Raw genomic sequence first — 27,802 nt, forward strand, 5'->3', positions numbered from 1 at the left:
TCATTAGATTGTGTCGTGGTTTGAAAGCAAAATGAGTGAGAGGCTCCAAGTCAGAAATACAATTTAATAAGAAGAAAGGGGAAAAGGTAAAAATAAAATAAAATAAATGCAGTAACACAAAAGACTAATGACAGAGTCAGAATACAACCTGAGCAGGATGGTGGAAGCAGTCCAGATGAGGTGGTCTTCCTGAAGCAGTGATCCTGTAGAAAGGTCTGGTAGCTCTGCTCCTCTGGGAATCCAGTAGGTAAGGGCTCCTTGCCCTGTCCTAAATCCCAGCTTATATCCAGGTGAGAATGCTTGGCTCCTCCCCCTGGGTGGAGCATCTCACAATAAGATGAGGAGTTGTGAAGTGGGTCCTTGATGGCCCATTAAACAGAGATAACTCCTGAAGGGAGTTACCTGTGAGTCATGGGGAAGTCGTTGATGGGCCATTAGCAGAAGACACCCCAAAGGAAGGGGGCCTGGGAAGAACACTGCCCCACCTGGTTTAACAGCTCATGAAGATGGTGATAGAATAAATACTTTGTGTACATCCTACACTACAACCCAGGACAGATTGCTTGTTTCAAACAGGCCTCCTTACCAGCCCTTACGTTTAGAATCACTTTCTACTCCCTACAGCAAGGCCATGCTTTCAGTTTGTAAAGCCCTGAATTCCTACAGGTTGTGCAGGATATTAACATCATCCTGAAGATGGGAAAGTTCCATCTGAAGTTTCACAAGGTTGGGAGGAAAATGTTTTTCATCTACATTAAGTTGCCTGTGCAAGCACAAATACCACAGCACAGATATTCTGGCCACACTACCACCACTACTAATAAAAAGCTCTGCCTTTTTAATAAAAGAGATAAGTGGGAGGAGGGGGACAATGAAAGCTGGAATTGCTTTAGGTAGTGCTTCCCATTCCATCTACCATGTAGGTGAGGATGATCAATTGCACTTAATTCAAAAGTGACAGTACCATTCCGCAGCCTGTTTTATCCTAGAGGTAGGAAAGACTCCACTAATAGATCCAAAAAGCACACAAGGGAAGCTTCTTAATTTTAATAAAAGACAGAGATTTCACCAGGGAAAAGCAAATGGTAGGCACTGTCAGTTGGAATTAGTGGTGAAAGAGAGGTGAAGAGATGGAGAAGAAGGGGAAAGTGAAAGCCTAAAATAAACCACCAGCAGAAAAAGATCAAAGGGTGCAGAATCGAGACTAAAGAGGAGCGTTAAAATGAAGACAACACCAACAGGTGATGAATGGAAGACCATCAACTCCAAACCCTTTATTGTGTCATTACTCCCAGTAAGTACACCAAAAGTGAAATAAGACAGCACAGAAAAACATATAGTACAGAAAAATAAATACACATTTATGACTATTTTTAGGCATGAATGAAATAACATACAAAGTCACGTGGTAAATGGAAAACTTTCTCCAGATTACACAGAACAAAAGGCAGTTACTTTCAGATAAGAAATACTGGAGGGCCCAATATTGAGATGTGAGGGTGCTCAGAATGAAGACAGCACAAAGGTCTCTGCTTGTAGAACATGCAATTGACAACCTGACATGACACAGATAATTAAAAATCGACTATTGCAGTGCTATTTTTTGTGCTGGTGCCAGCTACTCCCTGCACTAAATGAGAGAGCCTGTGGGGAAAGGAAAAAAAGTCCAATAGCACAGTAGATATGGCACATAACGTGGACATAAAAACAGCACAAGGAACTTCATTACAGAACTATTTTGATTACAGAACTGGTAATATCAAGATGCCTAAAAGCAAAACCCCTTACACAGGTATTTGTTTGCATGAATTAAGTACAAAAATCTCCAGGTTTTTTTACAGTAAAGAAAGATATATGTTTTAAACAAAATTTTAAACAAACACCAATTTATTTGCAAGTTCCATTAGCCACTATCCATTACCATTTAGAAAAACACTGCCACGGAAGAGCAGAGAACATGCTGTCAAAATGTCCATGTATTTATTTGCTATGCAACCCAGAGTTCAGCTACACTTGGCTTAGAATAGCATATTGAAACAGTACATTTTTCCAGTGAGAGAAAAAATAAAATCAATATTTATATACTCTGGATTCTGTCATATAAATGCTAAAGATTAATTTACCATTTTTTGCAGACATGTACCTTATTGCGTTATTACTCTGGTGAGCAGCTTGATGTTTTCCTGTTCTACCATTTGACAAAGTCAAACTGGCATTTATTAATTTAGTTATTGACGTGCTTGGCATTTCCTATGAGAATTTGTTTACTCAAGCATTTTCTGAAGAAAAGGAGGAAAAAAAGCCAAACAACAAAAGCCCTCCCAACATTTACTTACCCCTTACCCCTTCCCCATGACCGAGAGATTTAAAGGGAAAAAACCCATGCCTGCAAATTTACTATGACACTAAAAATTTTTAACCCATTGCACTGACAGCTTCTTTCCCAACTAAGTTTGCAAAATTCCCAACAAAATCCCTGAATTCAGCAGCTCTGAAAACATTTTTTTGTTGTTGCTGACCTTTCTAAGCAACAACTGCATTATGCAAAAAGGCAATCAAACTGCATGTGCTGTGTACAAAGCTGGCAGTCACCCCTGTAATTTAGCTCACTTAACAGGATACATAAAGCACAGGAAGCAGAGCCCTACAAACTGAGGTTCACCGTGTCTGCACTTAGCTTGCCACCACTTAGTTTGTGAATTACTGCAATCATGCTGGCGTGTTTGTCCAATTCTTCCTTCTGCAGATTTACAAGCGCCTCTTTTTCCGCTAAGCATCCTTCCAACTGGGATTTTTGAACTTCCAGGGAAGATGCCTGCAGAAACAAACAAAATGCTATCGTTTCCTCCATTACCAACTGAAAACCACACGATACAGTGAAAGCTGAGTGGCCTGGTGGTGAACTTAAACAAGTAATTAAAAAGCAGTTTTAAAATTACAAGCTTGTTTCAGAAATCTCCCTCAGCTGTTCAGTTGGTGCACAGGAGTGATTACAGCTACTGCCACAGTGCAAAATGTTGGATACCCTGGGAAAGCACCAACCCCTTTGTTATCATTGTGCTACCATCTACATTTCATTTCAAGCACCACATGAGTCAATATTTACTGAGAACAAAAAAAATTTGCTATTTACTGGATAATATGACCTGAAGAGACTAAGCTTTTGCTTCCAGGAAATGGAAATACAGTAAATGGGTTTGTCAGACTGCACACTTTGCATTTCCTGACCAGCTTTCATGTAAAATGAATCTCTGCCTTGTGATTTTAGAGGGAGCCTTACCTGCAGCCAAGGACATGTAGGCTGTACTGAAGCTTGGGGTATTTTTTTATTGTTTTGTTACCCTGTTAACTTGGTATAGCCATAGTGGTCTCTCTTTGAAAAAATACACTTTTTTCTTGCAGATAAAAATGGTTTTCTGTTAGAATTTCAATGATCAAAAGAACCCTAGGTGCATTTTGGTGCATACATATGTACCTTAATTAATATGAGAAAGGGAGGGAAAGCAAGCTGACCTACATTTTCAGTAGTCTTCCTACTGAAGAGGAATTTGTTACATTCTGTTATTTAACACCATGTCACAGGTTTGGTGGTTTTTTCCCCTTCCCAACACTATGTACTCACACACCATGCCTCACAGAGTCTCCTTAGAACTTGATCCTGACTTATAACTCAAGAAGTACACAATTAAAGGTGAGAGAATCTGTTCTTGTCCACTTCTTCATCAGCCACTCTAGGGTCTTTAGGTACTTAACCAAAATACTGATTTATCAACTCTACCTAAAACTCCAGTCTCAGGAATGCAGGTGCAAGTAATTCCTTACCTTGACATTCAGTTCTTCCCTTGCTTGTTGTGTTTCACTTAATTCTTTCCTAAGAATATTGATAGTTTGTTCCATATCTGTTTTTTCTTTCTGTTGAGTTTTTATTTTTTCTTCCAGAACATTTATAGTCTGTTGCAGGGCTTAAGAAAATGAACACATTAAAAGATTAGATGCCAAACTTAGAAAACAGATACTGCATTAGCCTGGGAAACAAGGGGCTTTTTTTTTATTAATTTCTTTTTTAGACTCAACATGGCTGCTAATTGAATTACTGAGTAGTGCCACCTACTGCTAAATTTTAGTGGTTGCTTCCAGTCATTTGCAGAGAGAGTTAAATTAAGCTCTTCTAATTTGCAGTTCCTACAGAAAATAGTTCTAATGGACATGTTGCAAGAAGATCCTGAAGGGACACACTATGCACTATAAAGAGATACAGTGAAGTCTAGAAAACCAACTTCATGCATTCTTTCTAAAAATTTAAAATTAGTTTCATTCAACTATTAAATTATGTATCTGTGGCTGACTTTAATGGTTTACAAGTTGCTCAGTAAGATACAGCAGCTTTTCTAGAGCCCATAATAACATCTAGTTAATACAGTTAGTTCTCTAGCTTCAGTGACCTTTAGGTAGGTGACTTACTTGCTATTGTGCCATCTCTCTCCTGTAGCTGTTTCTGTAATTCATTTTTGTGATCTTCACTTTCTATTAACTGTGCAGCAGTCCTAAAAGTGCAGAGCAATAAATTTTAATGATTAAAATGAGATATGCCACCATTTCTCTGTCCTAAGAAGCTAAAATGATTTTTGTATTATTTCCAATTGCTGTCAAGAGCTTCAAATCATCAAACCTATGAATGTGCACAGTGTGAGCAGAGATAGATCTTATTTCTTTCCTGCCACCATGACACAGTCACTGCCCTCTGATCATGGTAGGAACTAATGAAAAGGCTGATACCTGGAGCACAAAGCCCAGAAACTGGTGCCTTCGATCACAGCCACAAATAATTGAAAATACTGTGGAAGAACTAGAATTGCCATTCAATACAAGTAAAAATCTCCTGGCATTAGTGATTAAGGATGCTGGGGTTTTAGCTCTTACTATGCTCCTGAAGAGACAATGCAATTAGTAAAACCTGTTTCAGGTACTATCCCTGCAAGGCCATCTGCACACAAAAAACAGCATTCTGAACATCTCCTGGACTGTCACACAACACCCCAAAGCAAGCACACCACACATATGACAGTGCCACAGCTTGTGTACAGGCCTGCCTCAGTTCTCACTGGTTTGGGTCATGCTCAGTTTCCACACCCATTTAGTGCAGAGGCACTGGCATCTACCAGCAGTACAGCTCTAACACGAGCACTTTACACCCTCTGAAGCTAATCTACTTTTTCCATTACCAGCCAGACTAATTTCTAAGGCATATTCTACTTGCCACTTGCCTTGCCTAGATGGCATCTGCTGTCACTTTTGTTTACTTGTTTATTACTGCCTATCTACCAGTTTCTTAGCTGCAGCCTCTGGCAAGAGGGAGGGATGTATATTTCCACAGTCTCCATTTCCGTGGGCATTCAAGAGTATCCACATAATAAGCTGCTCCTCCAGACCGGCATTAACAAGGGTCAGCTTTCATCAGAATATCTCCCCAATTACCCTGAGCTCTATATTGCACCATTCCATGTAAGTAACCAAATTTATTCAGTAGCAAACTAATGTATCAGTATGAAAATTTCTCATCTGAATGAGAACTCAAGGCAGTGATTTGGACTGCTCTGATTACTGACAAGGCAAGAGCCTGGAAGGGTGAAGTGAACTTTGCAAGTAAAACCAAGAATAGCATTTTATTTTTCAACTGAATACGAGGCCTGCCTATGAACATATTTTAAATACATCTTCTGAAAAGTTATGTATTAAATAAAATCTATCAAAGAAGAGCCCTATATTCCCTTAGTTACATTGGTGAAAGGTATATCAGACCTCTATTTTAAGCCATCAAAAAGGAAAAACTACAATTATTCCTCAAGAAGACAGAGGTTTATAGTTGAAAAAGATGTTTTTACCACAGGCAGAGGACCATTCATCACAACTTCTAATATAACTTTCAAATGTGCTAATTTAGTAGGGTTGGCTGTTTTGTTGGGTTTTTGTTTGTTTGTTTGTTTTTTCCTAATTTGACAACATTTTAAGAGAAAAGCTGCAGGCTAAAAGAGAATACATGGAAATCTTTGGGTGATACAAGCATTTAAGAATTCAACAACAACCAAAATAACACCTCCACACTCTGCCAAGTGCACCTAAGATTTGGGTCATTATCTTTCTCTTCCTGCTATTGCTGAAGTCTGTCGATATTTCCTCATCACCTCCAACCAATTAAGGAGCAAGTAAAATAAACCACCAAAGTCTGTACTACAGATTCTTATACAACATAAATGTATAAACCAACTCTGAGGCATCTTTGGTTTTCTCTAACTTCACTTCTCAGATGTTATTTAAAATACAGCTAAAAAACTGAGACTAAAGTGCTATTTAATTTTACTTTTGACTTGCTTTAAAAAGATTGAACTTACCTGTCATTCTGCTGCTTGAGTGATTCATTTAGTTTCATCATCGCTTCCACTTGTTTATTTAGTGAATTGCATGTAATCTGTAGACCTTTATATTGTCTTTCAGTTGTTTCATGCCTACAAATGAAATGTAATTGCTTTTGAAGAGAGCTCTTACTTTAATTGCTTGCCAAATAAAAATATTTGACATGATCTGTGCAATCATCCCACTCAAGCAACAAGCAAGGTGTTTTTGGAAGGGAGGGTGTTCATCTGAGCATTTTCTGGTGACAGCTGGCTGTTAGTGTGTTAGATTTTTTTGAGTTTGTTTTTTTTAAATGAACATACTTAGAATCACAGAATCATTTAGGTTGGAAAAGACCCTTTAGATCATTGAGTCAACTGTTAATCCAGCACTGCCAAGTCCACTACTAAACCATGTCCCTAAATGCCCCATCTACCCATCTTTTAGATACCCCAGGGATGGTGACTCAGCCACTTCCCTGGGCAGCCTGTTCCAGTGCTTGACTTGGAAGAAGAAAACAGACAAACAAACCAGCCAGGCTTCAGAGGATCCCTTACATATCCTGAAGTATTAATGATCAGGAAGCAATCTCCCTCCAGTAGAAATCTTTTAGAAATTGACAAAACTATAAAAACCTTTTGAAATTTGCAAAGAGCTAATCTATAACAGTTTGTGTATGTCAGTCATCTTTTAAGGGACCCTTTAAGTTATTCTGTGACTTCCTCTGACCTTGTACAGTGATACTAAAAACTGAACATACTGAAGACAATGCAGTGTGTAATTAATACAGGCTTGAGGCAGATTTCATGCTCTAAGCAAACATTTTCCTACCTTCCTACCAAAAGGCAAATTCTATCCCCTGGTGCCAATTAATTGATTGCTTTTAAGAAACAGCATATTTGAAGTATGAAGGTTGTTTTAAAAAGTAAGTTTTTGTTTCAGAAACACATTGTAAGGATTAGAAAGTTTTGTTTGGAGAATTTAAAACTTAGATACTGGATTGAGGCTGATTTGTTTCCCATGAATTGGACATACATGTTCACAAATTGTATGACTGCATTCAAGAAAAAGTGAAGGCACTTCCACAATGACCATACTAGACATTTATTCTAGAAATATTCTAAGAAATCTAGTCATAGAAAAGTTTTATACATTCTCCTCCCTCAATGATTCCTTTATTGGAAGCAATATGCTTTCAAATTTGTCTAATAATGCTTACTTCCATTACTAAGCAAGAAGCTTGATCTCAGTGTTATCAGTTTCTTTGCCTTGCTGACACCTAGTGACCAAACCAGCTCATGTTAGTTAAGAAGTCAAAGCTCTTTTAAGCCTTTAGTCTTCCAAAGAACATTCTATTTTCAAATATTTTCTATCTTTAAGTACTTTGTGTGTCTCACATATTCTTTTTAGCTTGAGATCCCAAAAAAATAACACTTATAAATAATTCAGGACACACAATGTGCCTCCTTCCTCCACACCTCACTTTTACTTAATTTAAGTCAAATTTGGTACAGACTTGACCAACAATGCCAAGTCCTACATTTTGCAAACATACTGATATTGGCTGTTTCTGCAGAACTCTTGCAAGCATGTTATCAAGACAGACACTGAGAACATGGTATAATGCTAAAAGAAACTAAGCACTGTAAGTTCTGTGTCTTAGAGAACAATGCTCCCTTTTTATACAAAGCTTGTACTCTTTCTTGAACTGGATCTTCAGCACCTCATTCCACTGAAAGCTGAATGTTAATATATTAATAAATTTAACTATGCTAAATGTAACATATATTTGAGTTCCTGAATGACTTAAGTTAACCTTATTGACAAGCATACAGAAGGGAAAAAAAAGAACTTTTCACTTAAAAACTTGACACAGCAAGTAATGGTGCTTTTCTAATGTGCCTAGCCCAGTAAAGGACATCATAATTCTTTTCATATTAAATACTTGTTTGGAGATCCTACATGTCTTACCTCTGAAGAAGATCAAGATAGGACTTTTTTAGTGTTTCATGTTCTTCAGCAACTGCCTGCAATTTCCTATTGTGCTGAAAGAGCTGTTCAATATCAGTCTGTGCTCTTTCAGATTCTACCTGTTGAGCTTTCAGCAAATCATTAAGCTCTTCGTTTTTTCGTTCTGCATCCTTCAGCATTGCAGCCAGAGTTCTTGCCTTTGAGTGGAAAGACATCCCCCAAATAAAAAGACAAAAAAAGCCACATACATTAAAGGGCAATCTGTTTCTCAAGTTGTATTAGGCATGCTCGAGGCCATAGATCTAACACCAAAATGTCACCATCTACATTAAGAGAATAAATTCTCTCACCTAATATTAACTACAAATTAATTGGTTCGCTAAATTCCTTTAGCTCCATTTATAGACAATGTGAGGGAAAAGGGAAGAACAAAATAAAAGATGATACATTTTAGCTGTGGATTTAGTAACCAGTAGCACAATCTTTAATACAACCTTTAAAGAATAGAAATTTTTCTCACTTTTCAACGTGCAGCTCAAATACGGAACCCACAAAAGCAAGCTTTATTTGAAAGTTCACCTCTGACCACTGAATCAAAAGGCACAGACAGGAAACAGTTCCTTATATACCAGCAAATTCTATAGAGAATTCTAGTAAGTGGGTTTATTAATTTTTAATATTGCTGAATTAACACTAATGGTTAACAAACAATAATGAGCAGAGTAGGCTGGTTTTGTTGACTTCCTGTAAGAGAAAGGATATGAAATAAAACTGTGCCAAAGAACAATCCAGAGGAAAACAGGATGTTTGTGGTGAAAACTAAGACTGTCCTAACTTGCAACACAGCTTACAGATAAGCAGTATAGTTTCCACATGGGATCACAGTTAAAGCTCCCCAGTCAATCAATCAGACTCAGTCCCCCCTCAAAGCTCCTCTACTCACCTCAGACTCAGCCTGGGCCCTCTGACACCGGTACTGAGCCATCAGCCTCTCAGCCTGAGCCAGAGCTACTGCCTTTACTTCCAGAAGATCTTGCAGCCTCGTTTCTTTAGACTATGTACAAGGAGAACATTTCTCATTAACGTTTTCTGAAAGTACCAACTGCAGCACCCCCAAGCACGTCAGGCTGTACTCACCGCTAACGCCGACAGCTTCTGCTCGTAGACATCCATGATGTCAGAGATCCTCACATCAGCCAAGGGCTCCTTCATCTGGGGAAACATTCTCCAGTTACTGATACTGGAAATTGCTATTTACCTACACAGGTAATGTGTGCCTAAAGAGCTCGGTGGTTTTGTGAACTGCACCTGCCACTGGGCTTTTTGAATTCTCATTTTTGTATCTGAGGCTATCTACACAAAGATATCCACCTGACCCTTGAGAAAAGTTTGTGAGCAATTGAGCTGGTTAGGCTTAATAGGAGTCATCTGCAGCAGACTATAGTCTAGCACTATAAAAAGCTAAAATCACCATTCTAAAATCATTCCCCTTGGTCTAATCTTTGCTGGAGAATTAGCAGGCCCCTCGTGGGACACCTAAAATAATCTGCCCTAACATTAACAGCACAAAATGCATATAGTTAAAACTCCTTGTTCATACTCTGTGGTTTCTCAACATACAAATTAAGAGAAAAGGCCCAGGAAAGTTCTTCTAGGATACTGGAAAGGACACTATTGAGGACCTACAGAATCTAATTTGTTAACCTAGTGACTTACTAGGGAAAATGCAGCATGTATGGCACAAGAAGTCCTAAGTGTTTATTAAAGTATATGCCTCCTGAGTCAAATAAGAATGCTACTTAGCGATTTCAGGGTATTTTCTCTTAGGCAGTGCTGCTATAACACCAGGTCTGAGCAGCTGTTCACAGATGCTGATGCACAACCAAGTGCAAACTATGCCAGCTGTTCATACATTGAACACCTACAGAAAAGCCACATCTCTGCATCATCCTGAACAACTGTCTGAGAATGCTTTTTGCAAATTAACAGGAGACTCTGGGTAGCTCCAGTTCTCAGCTCATTTTTCTATCCCTAAAGTATGAAACGAGCAGTTTATTTTCCTCCTTGCAAACTTAAAATTTTTAAAGGACATAGAAATGACTCTAAGAAAGGCTCAAAGAATGAAATTCCCTTAATGTTCTCTTAACAATGATACTATGAAAATTGTTTTCTCAGTTATGTTTTTACAAGCATTTGAGCTTCACACAATATACAAACAGAACTCAAGTATTTTAAGTGAATACGTATTTTGCTTTTGAATTACTAATTAGAAGGTCTAAGAAAAGAATCACTCAACAATTCATCAAGAACTTTCTCCCCTGAAAAAAAAAAAAAAAAATCGAAGCAGGTTTACAATCTGTCACATTACTGGAAGCTGCTGCATTAGTGCTGTGTAGGCACCTGTGGTTGCTTTGATTTATATTAATATAAACACAGCAATGCACCCACAGACTGTCACACGCAGTCCTGAAAAGGATGATCGATGGGAGCATCCAGTGGCAGAGTAAAAAGTAAGCCAAGGAAGACTCACCTGACCTTTTTCACTGTTATTCTGGCATCTGACTGGAACTGGTAGCTCTCAGAGTTGCACTTTAATCAGTTACAACAAAGAGATAAGAGTTGCAAAGCTAAGGCTGGAGGCAATACCACTAATACAGATATCAAGCTATTATCAAGAAACTTTCTATACCTTTTCCCAATTTGCATACTGTTCTTTTAAGCCAAAAAAACCCAGAATCAACGATCCATCTCAGTCTAAAGCAGCTACAAAGCAGCTAACTTGTTTTGAACAGAAAAGGGAAAGAGGAGATATATTCAGTATCTGCCAGGATGGCCCAAAAAGCAGCACATGGTATGTGGTGCCTAGTTGGGTGTCTCACTCACAATGCCAGCTGCTGCAGAGGGAAGTAAAAACTGCCTTCTGAAATAATAACAGCACCTTTCCAAGAAGGCCACAAAAGCTGAACTGCAAATGCTAGTGATCTGTCAGCTACAGCCAACAAAAGCAGAATGTCAGCATGCGTGTTTAGGCACACAAGAGATGCACCACACTTTTCTAAAGCAACCCAGCATCTCTATTTTATTACAGGCTATTTCTTAGGAAGCAGAGGGAGGAGGTTCCTTTTATGTGTCCCAGTGAGTTTGTGCAGTTGGACTGTACCTGGCTCCTGCCTCCACATCTGACAGCTGAGATGACTGTGGGCAACACACTGGAGAGGGCCCTCAGTAAGGAGCCCTACCTTCAGGTGTAGCTCAACATAGATAGGATCTCTGAATTCTGCTCAAGAGCTCAGTAAAAAGAGCACATTCTAAACAGACAGGACTCTAAACCAAACTTAACTGTTACACACACAGTAGTCTGACCCTTGGATTTTAATTTCCATCCCTCCCAGTAAAAAAAGTGTCAAATATTTCACAAGGGTATATAAATTTTACTAACCTCTAGTCCAGAATGAAGTTTTTGTATTAATTCCTCCATATTTGAAGTTTTGGATTCATTACTTGAAGGATAGGATGAAGAACACCTCACTGAAGTAGAGTTGGCCACAGGTGCCTGCATTTGGATTCTCTTTGCTGTGTGCTGCATTTCTTGCTGTCTGTAGGCATTATTTGCTGTAATGCTCTCACCCAGCCTGTATAAGCATAAGGCTGTTAATGACACAACCTGCTACAAACAGCTTTGCAAGGATTGAACTGGAGAACAATTTCATAAAAAAATTTACAGTCACACTTGCATTACCACACGTTACAAAGATGTGTATTGGGCATGTGCTCAAATTGGCCAGAGATACAGAAACAAGAAAAAAAAAATATCATGGCTAACTTTTAGAGACAAATACAGAATCTCATCAGAAAAGGCATAGTGCTCAGCTCTTTTTGAGCAACAGATCATATCTCTTATCAACCTGAAAAACAGGTTATCTCACCTGTTATTATTCAGGTATATATATAAAACTAGGCCACTGTTTGTCTCAAAGAAGATTGAGAAAGTAATCTCAATCTTACTAAGAATTTTTAGTAAGAATTTTTATTTGGCATAAAAATAAAACTGAATCAAGAAAAGGCAGAGTGGAACCAATAAACCTCAGTTTCTCCTTGTCTGCAATTCTATTTTACAACCCTGCATTGCATACAGCACATTTGATTTTGTAAGTTTCAACCAAAATTTAAGTATGTAGATAAAAGTGTAATCTGTTTGAATTTGTATAGAGAAGAGAACTCAAAAGCTTAGAAAAAAGTAATTTCAGCACTTAAAATCCAGTGTCAGCATGTAATTTGTGGCTGGTATTTTCAAGGCAGGTACCAATAACATATTTCAAACAAGAATGATAAACCAAAAGGGCTGATTTTAGAGGCACCAGTTATAATTTTTTTGCTCTTGATAAATTCCTTAATTACTAAGCTATCCCAACCACTTCACTGAAGTGCTGTCTCAATTGCTCCCTAAGTGAGCATAGCCTATTTTTAGCTTGCATTTATAGACATGTTATTTGCCTGTTCCATTGTACAATTCTGGACATATTTGATGGTACAGATCCTTCATTCTTTCAGCCAGACTATTCATTACTGGCCATTATAACAATGTTTCTTATATCCACAAACCCATATAATTATAGAATAATTAAGGTTGAAAGGGACCCATCTACAGACCACCTAGTTCAATTCTCCTGCTCTTAGCAGGCTGCCCAGGACCATGCCTTGTAATTTTATTCTCTCAAAGGATGAAGACTCCACAACTTCTCTGGGCGACATTTCCCAGTTTGACTTCCACTTACACTAAAAAGGTTTCTTTTCTGATATTTAAAGAAATTGAAAAGATTTTTTTTCTTATATTTCAGTCTGTGCCTACATCTGTCCTGTCAGTGGATACCACTGAGAAGCTCCATCTCTCTTGTTCCTTTCTATCAGACATTTCAACACACTGATAAGAACCCTTCAAGTCTTCTCAAGATTAAGCAAAGTCAGCTCTTGCAGCCCCACCCTGTGTAATACATACTCATACCTCCAACTCTTCCCTAGACTCACTCTAGGGTGTCCATATCTCTCTTGCACTGGAGAGCCCAGGCCTGGACAAGGCACTACAGGTGTGGTCTCACCACGGCTGAGCAGAGGGAAATGATCAGTCCTTTGCCCTGTCATTGGGACTCCTCCAAGTGCAGCTCAGGGTGCTACTGACCATCTTTGCCATTCTTGAAGACAGAAGTTACATTTGTTTTCTTCTAGTCTTCAGGAACCTCTCCCAGTCACCATGAATTTTCCAAGACATTCTGGAGAGGCCTTGGAATGTCAACAGGCAACTCCTCAAACACTCAAGGGCACATCCTGTCAGGTCTTCTGTACTTCTATACACCCAGTTAGTTCAGATGTTCCACAACCTGACCCTGTGCCATGCAGAGAATGTCTTGCCTCCTCTAGGCTTTCCCATTGGTCTCAGGGACATTGCTCTGCCTTTGGGAATCCTTATCAGTGAAGGCCAAGCAAGGCATTCAGTATGTCAACCTTTTCCATGTCCTTTGTCAACAGGTCCCCTGCCCCACTCAGCAGAAAGGCATACACTTTCATGTCTGGCTTTTGCTGCTGATGTAATGGTCTTTCTTGTGGCCTTGACATCTGTGAGGTTCAACTCCATGTGGTGATAATTTTTTTTTTCTTTTTTTTTTTTTTATTTTATTATGTCTACAGAAATAAGGACTCCATCAAACATAGTTTCTCAATACTTTCTCCAATGTTTAAACCACCTTAAATACTACCTGAACTGCCATCTGCCTGTGTCTTATCCTAATCTGTTCTTTCTTGGAAGCTACTGCAAAAGGGTGAGGAAAGCTTTAGGAACTGAAGAATGACACACCTGACAGAATTCATTACAGAGAAATATGACAGCCAGAACATTAGATGCATCCTAAGTTCCAAGCACAGACTTCAGACAAATGAGCACTTAGGGACAGGAGTCAATTGCTCCTCTGTTGTCTAGGATCTGACATAAAACCATTGTGATGGTTTCCTCTGGCCTCCAGGATCATTGCTGTCTCATAAAGCAGAAGCAAGACAATTTTTCTAAAGTTTCTGTCTCTGATGAGCTGAAAATAGTACTCCAAAAACCATGAATATCACTAAGTCCATAAAAATGGCAAATCTAACCAGAGTATCACAAAAATACTTACGCTATGGCAGGAAAATCTGGCAAAGGTGCAGCCTCAAACAGTATTTTAAGCCCCAGTTGGACTTGCTCTCCATGGTTTGATGTCAAAGCAAATGTCAAAGGTGTAATCAAGCGCTGATCCTAAAAGAGAAATTACTTTGGCCAAAAGAAGATACAGCAGACAACAACAAAAAACCCCACGAAACACAGGCTACCAAAATATCACAATATAAAGGTCCATGAGCACAGAAATGCTTTATTCAAAACTTAAGTTACTTTCTTAAAGTTTGCCCTTCTAACTTTCTGAGCCTGAAGTCCATGGAAGACAAGTGATTTTAAAAATAGTCTATACCTCTGAGTATTTCAAATCATGTTTTACATTAAAGGCAACACAACAGGTAAAGAGGCTAGTTAATTCCTGCAAGTTTTCAAGTGCTTGATACTCAACATAAAAGGTCACTAGCTGAAGTTATAAAGATTAATAATGGACTGTAAAACTCATTGTTATCCATTAAATTACACTATTGCCGTTCTAGAATGAAAAATCTCTGAAAGAGCAAGAAGTGTTTGACTGTCTGGATTGCTTTTCCATCTATAAAGTAAATTATCAAGGTATCATCTGACCAACAGGTACCAGAAACTATTTTGTCCACGCTAAGTTCCAAATTAGATGTACATATTTAATAGTAACTAACCCCAAAAAGAATTATATTGTCGTGGTAATTATTTTCTAGTTTGCTACCTTTAAACGAAAATCATAATGCTGTCTTTACAAGGATAATTATTACCAGGCAGCTAAAATATGATTACATAAGCATTACCAAAACAAAATACTGCAGTAAAAGCAAACTACTGTTATTTTAAAATAATTAATAGTGAAACGACCTTTAGGAATTGTGCCTAAGGGACTGCATTTTCCTAGAAGCTTTACCACTTCAGAGATAAGCCTGCAAAACATTTCTAATTAAAACTACTGTAGTGTAGTGACATTTTATTTCCCAGATACATTTCATAAAACATTTTAAAATCATACCTGTAACATTTTGTAGAAGCTGTCCTTCATGCCAGGTACATCCTGCCGCAATCTGCTCATAAGATCAAGCATTTTCAAAATAATATCAGCGGCAAGTTTGCTTTTAAACATCCAAGTAGAAAAGCAATTTGAGTGAAAAAAAAAAAAAAAAAGGTGAGATACGTCAAATCAGTACTGACAAATTCAGTCAATTAAAAAAAACCCAAAAAACCTTCAAAAAGAAAATAAATATATCCAGCAAGGCAACAGTGCTAGAACCAAAGAGATCATATTGAGTTCCCTGGACATGTGCCTGAGCTTCTCCAGCATGCCAACAATGAAGACCAAAAACACCAGTTCCAGGTCAAAAGTGAGGAGGATTTAATTATAGGTCCAATTATATTTCACTGGGTTTTGGCCATGTATATATATATATTATACATGTATATATATTATAGCTATATTGACTTTTAGCTATAATGACACTGAGCTGAAGGAATGTATATTTAATTTTCAGTGCAACAACTGCCCCCCATAGTGATGTGTGGTATTTTAGAACTCTGCATAAAATCAAAATGAGAAATCACATGCCATGAGGAGCTCTAAGTAAGCTTAAACTCGGATCAGCCTGAAATACTGCACGAGGTTTAAGGTCATTGTTCCACATAAGTGGATCTCCAGCTTATGCAAAAAACATTATCTGAATGAACTGACCAGCAAGATTACTTTTTATTTCACAAAATACTAAGTTTGATTTAATACCAATATTGATTTATATGCATTTAAATGATACTTTACACTACTATATTCTTTCCATTGCAACAATATCACAACTCTCACACCAGTCATGCTTAATTAGATTTTAGATAAATATGTGTGCTCACCACATTTTAGAGTCCACCAACTTTGTTCCAAAACCAGTGTCAATCCCACTATAAGGAAACTGCTGTTCTATCAGACACGTGCATTGGCTGGCAGTCAGCACCTTTGAGACATGCATTTTCAGTGTGTCATCTCTGCAGAGCAGTAGGCAGAGTTAAGAATAAATTCAATATACCTATGCCTAGGTATTGGCACCAGAAGGAAGCATTTTGTAATAAGGGACACAAAAGCTAGGGAATCAAAGCACTTTAATACCTAACAAAATAAAGCACTTCAATCATGCCTAACTCACAAGCCAAATTAAGCTTCACTTTTCAGTTAATACACACACTTATTGGGAACAGGCAGGGAAGGGAAACCTCAATAAAATAGGTGGCATAAAGTAACATAGTGAACAAAAGGCAGGGACCAGGCAGTCCTTAATATAAGAACCAGTTACCTAGAAGTGAGCTAGCAGAGAGTCCTCCACAGAACTCAGCTAAGATGCAGGACTACACCCTGCAGTCTTGGCCTTCTTACTGTGGACACTAAGGACTCAATGTGTAAAACTGTATCATTCCACATTATTTTTCCTTGTTTCTCTGATCTAGATTTGCATCATATTTGGCTGGGAGCTGCACTTGGCTCAGCTAGGCAACAATACTACATGGATCAAGGAGATGGCTGCCCAAATGCCACACACAATTTCAACAGAAAACACTCATCTTTGTTTTTGATCTGCAAAGTGCTTTTGTTCTGTTGAATAGCCACAAGCACCACTCTATTATAAAATAAATTCACAGCAATTAGAAAGCTACTTTAGATCTTGCAAGATGACACTCCTAAGTAAAATTAGGGAAGTTATTGTCACTAGAAGGCTATTAAAGTGACCCACGGCAGACATGTCTTTTAATATCTTAGAGCATGGTGGAGGAATAATAAATCAGCTGCCAATAAGCACATAAAAAGGATATTTGTCAGGACATTAATAGCCTTGACCATTCTTTCACACTTTTTCTTCACTAATAGCTCATCTACAATCTCTTCTGGCATCTGAAGATGATCAAGGAGAACGGGCAGCAAAAGATCCATAAAATGTTCAGCCGATTCGCCATTCTTATTGTTAATAACATCCTGTAATAAAGACATTTTATTTTATGTCAATATTTAAAAGTACAGGGAAGCCAAGCTTACTCTACACCCCTCCTGCACCAATCTACGTTCCTGCTTTCTCAGTCTCTTGCTGCTTCACGTTTAAGATGGCTGTCCAGTATCATACTGGAGGAGGAAGTTTACAGGAAACAGAAACAGCAGGAGTTTCCTCATTTCTGTAAGTGTTAGAAAGGAATTCTAACAGTTTTCTACCTACCTCATGACTTCATAAATTGCCATGTCTTCCACTTACAACACAGACATTTCTAAAATACTGCGTGTCTTTAAAAGAATGGCTCTTTTAGGAAGTATGTTTATTTCAAAAGAACTATTTTACAATGAATTTTATTACGGGTATTTTTTGTATGTGCTACTTTTCAAGTCAAATTATAATAGTTGTTTAAAAATAATTTGAAAAATTTTAAAATCAGAGCTACTAAGAAGGTCTTTAAACTCAGTTATCAGTCTTGGTACCTCAAAAATCTCTTTGAACAGTTGCAGTGCTAAACCTGAACAGTCTTCAGAGCCTTCCAATGGTTGGTTTGACAAGTGCACCAAGGCGACGACAGATGGTTCGAAGCTCTTAGAGCGAGTCACAAGGCGGGTGTTTGCAGAGACTGGCAAACCAGCTGGTTCCAGGACCGCCTGCCGCAGGGTGTGACGCAGCTCCAGCACAGAGCAGAAGGCAAGCAGCAGCTCTAAGATCTGTGTGAAGTGAAGGAGAGTTCAAATGCTCTTACATCAAGAACTTACACAGAAACTGAAACTCCTGTAACACAACTCCAAAGAGACACGCAAGTTCTGTGCAACTCCTTTCAGCACTTGTAAGTTTTCTAAGGAATAGTTTTCTTTCTTTAAAGCCAAGTCAGCAGCAGAAACAGTTCACTGGACTGGTGAAGGCTTGTGACAGTATTCAATGTATTGCTTTCTTTTCTTTGGACATGACTGCTGGCTACTGATACAGTAAAAAGTACAAACATGTATACACTCAGCATGAGGAAAGCCATTGAGGAGAAAACATTCTGAGACAGGAATGGATGCACATCCATTCTCTGAGCATGCACAAAGGGAAAACCACCCTGGAAAGCTCCTTGTCAACAGGCCTCTCTAAATAAACCCAATAAGCAACAACCAAAATCCCACAGAGAGGAATAGTAGCATCTATTATTAACTACGATGTGTAACACATTCATAGAAAAAAAGCTCCAGATCTGTTTCACTGAAATATTCAGCTCCAACACTTTCACATTTCATATTTTAGCCTTTAGTGACAGATAGCCAATGTTTCATTTATGTAAGGTGGTAGTGAGACAAAGTTGAATGTAACAGTTCCCTGCTTGAACAGCAGTAGCATCTATTTGTTCAGCTAAGGTGAGAACACTTAGCTGAACACGTTTGAAATTAGCATCAGGGTTCCCTGATCACCTGTTGAAGTCAGAGTAGTATAAATTCAAGGTTTAGAGAACAAAGTGGGATACACTGCATTTCTGGTAGATCCCAGAATTTCTTATTAGCCAAAGCACTAAAGGTGTTTATGTTGGATTTTTGTCTTTACATCTGTTGCCTGAAAGCGGACAAACAATCCGGCAAAACCCCCAACATTACAAATTCAACCTGATAGCCTTTTGAATAACTAGAAAATACACACTTGGTGAATTCTCTAGGTCATTTGAGAGTCCTGAAGTCAGTGTATTTTGTTACCAACCCTTGCACACAAGGAACCTATTTATAACAATAGAAGAGAAACTAGATTAGAATTGTAACCTCTTAGCCTTTAAGTGAAAAAGTATGAATACCTTAGATGATGAATCTGGATCCCTCCCATGAAGAAGATCTAATACTTGAGCAAGGCAAGAGGTGAAGTGCTTGTATCTATAGCATGCATAGAGAAGAAAAAAAACTATAAATAAAATTGAAATTTCAGCACATTTAGACACTTACACCAACAATGAATGAAAGTGCCCTATTCTCCTTCTTACCCCCAAACACTTCAAGTACATAGTTTTGATAATTTAATTTCTATTTGAAACAGCACAAGCATTAAAAATATTCTAAGAATGAAAGCAAATTCCTTAAAATAAGCTCTGATTTTTCAGTTTTCTTACTGCTTGATTTAGATTGAAAATCAGCACTTAAATTCTGCTAATGGAATTTGCAGAACTACTAGTCAAGCTCTCCACAGAACAACTCTAACACCCCTCCCCCTGTAAAATTATTACTTCTTACAACTTCAACTATACTATTCCACTTCAAGATTATATGGCAATGTAAAAGGCAGGATAGCTACTCATCTTGTTGTCTGACTACCAACACTATCCAGACAAAAAATTACAGAACAGGGTGTCAATATTCCTTCAGTGCCAATGAAAAAAACAGGTTTTGAGTCACACTTCTGTGTCAAACTAGTAATCCACCAACCCTTTAGGTTCAGATATAGCAGTTATAATTATAATCAACTAGCAATATACAAAAAAAGATCTTGGGATTTTTTTCCCCAGGATTTGGTTTAGAATTCAAATGGCATACAGCAAAGAAACTGAACTAGAGCTTAGGAAGAATACTTTTAGGAAATAAAGCCATACCTGGTGAGATAATCTGCAACTTTAGGGTTCTTCATAAGATCCGTGAGTAGATCAACAGAATATTTTCTTGTGAGAGTATCTCCATTTACAACAATATTGAATATTAACTGAAATGTCTGATGGATATTTCGAGCGTGAAAGAGCTGAAAGGAAGCACAAAGTTATGTACAGGCACATACTTTGCTGGGTGTCTTGCTTATTAAAATGAGCTGGAATCAGAATTTTATTTGGCCAGTGTGACAACTGGTTTTAGCTACAACTTAAGAATAGAAACAATTTCAAAGACTCACTTACTTTTTCTCCAACTTCTTCATTTAGGGTAAGGCTTGATAGTACCGATAGTGCAAACACAACCATAGTCAAACTGCTGTGGGCCAAGAAACTTATTAAGGTACGATAGAAACTCTTCACATTATTCTACAGCAAAAAGGAGAAACAAAGGTATTACAAACTCACCAAATTTACAGGCTTGACATATTTATATATGAGCCATACAAATAATGAACAATACAAAAATAAGTTGGTATGGTAACAGTTCTCTAGGAAAGCTATTTCATTGTTCTACTGCACAATACTGGCATTGATGTAATGTTCTCTTTTCAACCTGTATAAGAAAAAATGAGAAAAAACACCCCAAAACAATGGAGAACCAACCAAGAAAGCAATTCCACCATTATTTTAAGACAGTCATTTTGCTAAAGCCTATAAGAGAAAATAATCACTGAAAATTGACTCCCATCTCTTTTCTGATTAATGATCAGATCTGAAAATAGTTTCTCCTTCTTTTGTTGCTCTCTGCCTTGCTTTCAAGGTAAACAGAACATTTGCTTTTATGTAGATTAATTTCTCTTTCTGAATTAAAAAATAAAATGTTTGCACTGATTTATGAAGAGACAGGAACCAAGCAGTTCAGATATCTATATGTATTTGAGGATTCAAGGGCCCTGACATGAAGATCAGTTCTATTTTATTGATTTATGAAAGGCAAATCTCCTTCTTGCTTACCAAAAATCCATCTACAATTTTTGTTTTAATGACATTTAGTTTTTCTAGGGAAGAATGATCAAATTTTAAATTCACTTTTCAGCTGCAGAGAACAGTTGCAAAAACCAAATGCATAACACAAGCCAGGGCAAAAACACAGCAATGTACCAAGGGAAAGAGAACACACAACTTTCTGTTCTATTGGTTATTTTCTCCAACATGGGAGAAACAACTGCCTATTTGGCAGAACAAGCAGGTCAGGGTTATCATTGCTGAAAGAAAGTGTTCAAGAAGTACTAAGGTAATTAATTACCTAGAGTCAATTAACTCTTACCCTTAAGACAGAGAATCATGACACAAAAGTAAAGCTCTTACCGAAGATTTTATCTGACTTTGAATAGACAAGTTGTGACGACAGAGGTTGGCCAGGAGTCCTAAACATGGTATTGTTAACTCATCTTCATCAGATTGACTTAAAAGAAAAGCCCAAAACATGTTTTCATTGAAGCATCCTGAATTAAATTACAAGAAATTGTAGGGTGGGGGCGAGGAGAGCTGAGTGGTTGGGGGACTTTTATTTTGTTTTGTGTCTTGGTGGGAGGTTGTTTTTTAATGAGACACTATTTCACCATGCAAAGCAAAATTCAGATTGTAATCCATGCAGTGTGGGCAGCTTTTAACTGAGTACATCTGAAAAATACCCCAAAGTATCAGAGATCACTGCTATCAGAGGCTGTCTATTACATATCCTTCTAAGATTCATTAGATTTCTTACAGGGGCACTTGAATCAAAATTTTATTAATCTAACAAGTCTGCTCCTAGTGACAAGCATGAATTTCCTCCTGGCTTTTCTCTTGTTAGCTCCCTGCTCCCAGAGGTGTGGAGATGGGCTGAGGCCAATTAATATTCCATCACCCAAAGTCCCACAATCACTGCATTTGACAATCTGTAACAAGGGCATGGTTTTGAAGGGAAAGTCTGTTAACTTCAGAGCACAGCTCACTCTGGATACTCTGTTAGTACAGTCCTCTAATGGCCTTCAGAAAGTTCAGAAACTTGGCTGGCTGTTTCCTGTAAAACACTGAGTACACACTTACACACGGCGCATTAGAAACAAAATTAATCCATCGATGTTGGCACCAGCACAAAAGATGGGAACGTTGTAGGTGAGTCTCTGCAGCAGCTGAATACCCTGAGGAAATAGAAAGCTGTTCACACGCCTGTCCTACACCACCTCAGGAGGGATGTTACTAAAGATGAAACTGAAAGGACAAGTATCAAGACATCACAACTGAATTCATTTTCAGACTCTAACATTAACATAACAATTACACAAGCTGCTGCAAGCACATTGTAATGTCCTAACATTGATGTACGTAGTAAAATCCCAAAAACGTTATTAAGATTTTATTTTGACAGAGGTGTTACCTTTTCAGCCCATTTGATACTTTAAATTTTAGCTTTCATATTCTTCATATTCTGTACTGCCTTGGCGTGTAACTCTGAGCTTCACATTAGGTGTTAGGAAGTTCTCTTCACAGGGTAAATAGACAAAACAATATTTTTCCAGCCCAAAAACCAAGGACACCATTGCAGCTTCAGGCCCAAAAAGCACAAACAGTGAATTGCAGAGAGCAATACAGGAGGGTGGGACTCCATAACCTGAAGCTGCAATTGGACAATTAACTCCAATGTGAAAACAGACCAAAACTTACAAAAGTGTGAAACCTCATGACTGCTTGTCAATTTTTTGACCATTTTGGGTCCATCTTGGGTGTGTGCAGCCCTGGCCAGGCTCTTTTAGTGCCCGAGGTGTATACTACTTTATTTTTTAGCTCTGTCTAGTCTCTGTTCCAGGTCAGCCTCTCAAGGCATCACATTCAATTCTCCACCTTGGCCGCACCAGCAAGTTCCCCATTCTGTCCTATTGAAAGGTCTAGAAGTCTCATCAAAATCCAAAAAGCACTTTTCAAGCTCTTGTAGAAAGGATGCTTACAGGAAAACAGGTCTGCTTTAAAGACTCCCAACAGATCTAAGGGTATCAAAGTCCTTCATACAACACTCTTCTGGCACATAACTGAAGTCAATACACTCAAACATGACAAAAGTCACAGAAGAGGTTGGCAGTTAAAACAAAACCTCACCATTTAGACATCTAAGAGCTCCAAGGTCTTAAGACTGGATCCATCCAGTGACTACAAAATCTCTCCTGTTGACTGGCCACTCACTTGGATCCCTAAATTTTGTGGTACTCCTAGTGTTTTGAGAAATATGCAAACCACAAGAAAAAGGGATCTTTACTGGATGCTTGACTTATTTTCCACAGAACAAGAGCCACAGGACTAGTAAATTAATTTTCTGCTTTTCAGAAAAAGACAAGTGGCAATAGGCAACCAGCAAGCACTTGCTGAAAGCTTTGAGGAAAACCTGTGCATATTTGATAAAAAACAAACAAACAAACAAAAAAAAACCCAGAAAACTTTAAGGATAGGTTAAAATTGGTGAGTTCAAACTGATAGATGTCAGATCCACTGTAAGCCTCTATTAGTACAGCACCTGGCTTTCACTGGTGGGGTAGCATTGACCAGAAAAAAGGAGGCCACATATGCTCTGCAAACCTCTCATGAAAACAGACAGCCACAGCTTTCCTTTCACTTCTTCACAGTTACCTGTCAAAGCACTGACTAGACAGAATGATCTCCAGGCTTGTGTTATGAAGCAGCTCATGTCAGGAGAAAAAGCCAAATACTTCAACTGGAAATCAATCCTCTGAGCTCTCAAGCAGTGACGTTTTAAAATAATTTTAAAAAAGCAGATTTTTTTTGGCTGGTTGTTATTTTTGCTTTGTGGAATTTTTTTGGTTTTTTGATTAGAGCAGGTGAGAAGCACAGTAAAACTAAAGAGAGTATAAAGAACTCTATAAATTGTTAAATTCCTGTCATACCCACCTCATACAGCAAATAAAATACACAGCTAAGATCAACTTTCCCTTGACATTATTTCCAATAGAGCTTTTGAAGGGTTATTATATGCAAACAGTATAATGTTTATTATGCATCAGTAGCCAAACATTATTAAGGATAAGTTGCTTTACCTGTAGTAAGACTGGGTCACTCAGATTAGTAGAACTCCGATGAACCACTCCTGCCAGCACGCTGGTCAGGTTGTAGGTGTCCTGGAGAGCTTCTCTAGTCTCTGTATCTACAGCTGGAATGTAGGAATTATTAGCAAAACCCCCATCTAATACCAAAAGAAACTTTTGTATTAGCTACCAGTTGAAACAGAAGCCAAAGTCTCTGACCAGTTCTTCATGTCTGTTTTAAAGGTAGCTACAAATAAATGACAGCTCCTACGCATTTGCCTCTCTACCTCCCTTCTGGACACACAGTTAATTACAACACTAATCCATTTTCTTAAGATGCTTGGACACCGAAAGAATAGTCTACCCCTTACCTACCAAGCTTCAGTTCTGAGATCTTGAAACCTGCACTTCAAAGGGTTAGATCTTAAACTCAATGAGCTCAGTTTCTTGCCTCGTGCTGTGGTGGAGAGGTAGACTCAAACTGATAACTTGATAGGGTTATCTAGAATTAGTTAAATAAATAAATAGAAGCCAGTTCTGCTTAGGCAACCCTCAAAGAGATGCAGAGCAAAACAGGTAGAGCAATAGACCATTTGGAAGAGGACTCAATTCTTAAAATTTTCCAGACTGAACCCCAGCAACAAATATAATTTTACAGTAATTGCTCCAAAAACATGAAAAGAAGCTCAGAGAGGCTTAAACTCCACAAATCAGAAGATAAACAAGGGAACATCATAAAGGACTCAAATCTTGAATAACTACTCATATATGATGAGAAACTAAGCAGTGATGCGGTAACTTTTCCCTGTATATGTAGGTTGTGCTCTGAGCTCAGAGCTCCCTGGACAATGAAGTCCCATTTCCATGAAGTAGAGGGGGGAAAAAGTCCCAAAAAAAAGCATCTCAAGACACAAGCTAAAGGCAGTAAAACCTCTTTTGCAGTTGGGAAACTTGATGCACATATGCCAGGCTATTGGAGAGCCCACACTGCCAGCAAACACTCCAGTGGGAGAGGCAAACTGAGGTGATGACAGCTGAGGATGTGCCATGACTGCTCCCTATCCTTGCCCGCCCGAGCCAGGATTCTCACTTGATTAAAAAGGTAATCTTTTCCAGCTCCAAAAATACTTTGACAAGTCAGGACAAGAGAATAATTTCTCACCCCACCCAGTGGATAAACAAATTCTGACAAACATGATCACTGTCATTCACAGGGATGACTTCAAATCTCCTTCTAACTGCAAAACTTCTTAACAGGTGGCTCAACCAAGCATTCCACTACAATGAAAAATACTTCATCTTTCACACCTTATGCTTCTTCCAAGACATTCATCAGCCGCACCACAGAATCAGCATCTGTCTTAATCTTACCCTTGCCCAGACAAAAGATTTAAAGTTTAGATGCAAACCTTACCTAGCTGTGATAGCAGAGTAACCACAGATGAAGCCAGAGAAGGGTTTATATTAGTGTCCTCCAGGAGCTCTACAAGGCAACTGAGACATTCACTTGGTAGAATCTGGTTTGAAGCAAAAAAACGGGTGAGCTTCAGTCCAGAGATAACCTGCGGATGAAAGGAGAAAAACAACTTTAGTACTCAACTGCAACAATGTAACTGACACAGAAGTCAAAGCACAGAGTTGTATGAAATAGATTTTGTCATATTAGGCAAACTCAGAATGTAAGTGCTATTCTAAATGGGACATTTATGTTCACATCTGCTGGAGAAAAAAAAAAAAGTAACGGAAAAAAAAAATCTGATTTTCATTCCTTTATGTTTGGAAAGTACTAAATTTTTTTTTTTTTTTTTTTTTTTTTTTTTTTTTTTTTTTTTTTTTTTTTTGAAACAGGCAGTCAGTGCTGTTTTGGGAGCACCCTGTGACAGGGATGAAAAAATATAACCTGAGCTCTGGGAATCCTTAATAAGAAGAGGCCAAAAAATTACAGACTTTCACACCAATACAGGTAGACACGATTCGTATTTTGCATAATGGAGATACATAATATTGGTTTTGTGTATTCCCTCTGTGTCTCTTTTCAAGGGATATAGAGAGGAAAGCAAAGCGAGATAATAACTCTCATATAAACGTTCTAGTAATTAAAATAAATCTGTAATTGAAAAAGGCAACTTGGAGATTAATTCAAAGGCCACCACATGAGTTGTACACAAAGCTGTACCTGAAGATCAGGGAAAGGCGCTGGCGCAGAAAACACGTTTGAACACGTGCTGCAGGGAACTGGAAATCTCCAGATACAACACCAGTTCGTCATTCACACGCTATTTTTGTAAGCTTTGAAATGATTCATGCGGGCCAGAATTTTAGGAAGGGAAAAAAAAAAAAAAAAAAAAAAAAAAAAAAAAAAAAAGAAGCAAGCCCCTTGTAACATATACTGTCACATACTGTCTGCTTACCCTGGGTGCGTGCAGACCCACAACACATCTCTATAAACACACAGAAACACCGTAAAACATTACAATAACAGACACCACAGGCCCCCCCGTCCCAGGCCCCGCTCCCTCCGCGCCCCCGGGCCGGGCCGGGCGCCGCTCCCACCTCCAGGCTGCGCTGGAGCAGCGCGGCGCTGTGCGCTGTCCTGGCGGCGCGGTACTCGGCGGCGGCGAGGAGCAGGGCCTTCATGCAGCGCGGGGCGTCCATGGCGGGGCGGGGCAGTCCCTCAGAGGCTCCGCGTTCAGTCCCCGCTCGCATTTCCCGCCGCCGCCGCCATCGTGACGCTCCGGCCACTGAGCGCCCGCGGCCGCCGCGCGGCACCACGGGAGAGACACAGCGCCAACGCCGCCATCTTGCTTAAGGGAGGCAAGGGCGGGCAGCAGCCGCGGCTCGGGGGATCCGGGCAGTGCGGGGGCTTGGAGCGCTGACAGCGGCTTTATGGCTCGTGTGCCGTCGGGGTGATCCACAGGGATGCTTCTCCTAAGCGGAGCTCTGTGTGGTCGGGGTGAGCTGAGTCTTCCAGCTGCCCAGGCTCTGGAGCTGCACTCGGTTACCACCTGGCGCCCGCAGCCCTGCCTCGGCTTACTGCTGTCTTTCTGGTCCCCATTATCCTTTCCTCTGCTATTGGGGAGGGCTTAAGCCCGGCCAGAAGCCAGCCTTCCCTCCCGCCTGTGCTTCCCTGACCTGTCCCGCGGGAAGGGGCCGTTTTGGCGATAGCGGGGACCGAACCCGCGACTCCCCGAGCCGGCCGCTCGTCCGCCTCACACAGCGACCCCCGCAGGCCGCTCTGGGCACTGCGCCCGCCCGCACTGCCTGTGCTCCAACCGGAATCCTTTCCTCATACTCCTTGTAGCTGGGGCGCCCCGGGGCACCGGAATCACGCCTTTCTTGGACCATGTTCTTCTTTACACCATGTTCTCGAACCTTGTGCACCACAGCCTGGCCGTTGTCCCCTCCTCAGCCACCGGGGTCACTCAGTAGGCACCGTGAGGCACAGACATTCCTTGTCACTCAGCCTTTTCCCAAGGATGAGCATCAGTGTGACCGAGTGAGCACCTGGGGGACTCCTGAGACTGTAATTTCAGAAAACCTGCAGTGTTGTGCTTTGTTAAGGTGCCTGCTGCTGGAGGTGAGGTGTCTCAGCACAGCAGCTCCTCAGTCTGGTACCTGTGATAACCAG

At 39.4% G+C, this 27,802-nt stretch overlaps 1 protein-coding gene across 1 annotated transcript; it reads right to left on the bottom strand.

Annotated features, from left to right (window-relative positions):
- Positions 1-2,331: 2,331 nt before the first annotated feature.
- CIP2A (cellular inhibitor of PP2A) lies at positions 2,332-26,923 on the bottom strand. The gene is made up of 21 exons (XM_083854987.1): positions 26,728-26,923; positions 25,589-25,736; positions 24,187-24,299; positions 22,190-22,284; positions 21,467-21,563; positions 20,402-20,524; positions 20,108-20,250; positions 19,322-19,397; positions 18,000-18,230; positions 17,335-17,507; positions 16,397-16,528; positions 15,534-15,633; positions 14,523-14,641; positions 11,801-11,993; positions 9,499-9,573; positions 9,305-9,415; positions 8,362-8,558; positions 6,390-6,503; positions 4,462-4,544; positions 3,823-3,962; positions 2,332-2,815 (listed from the first exon to the last, which is right to left on the bottom strand). Exons 1-21 carry the CDS (start codon positions 26,878-26,880, stop codon positions 2,645-2,647), a joined length of 2,787 nt encoding a protein of 928 aa, XP_083711113.1. The 5' UTR covers positions 26,881-26,923; the 3' UTR covers positions 2,332-2,644.
- Between the last annotated feature and the right edge of the window lie 879 nt (positions 26,924-27,802).

The sequence above is a fragment of the Zosterops lateralis genome (assembly GCF_965231275.1).
Source record: "Zosterops lateralis genome assembly, chromosome: 2".
Taxonomy (NCBI): Eukaryota; Metazoa; Chordata; class Aves; order Passeriformes; family Zosteropidae; genus Zosterops; species Zosterops lateralis.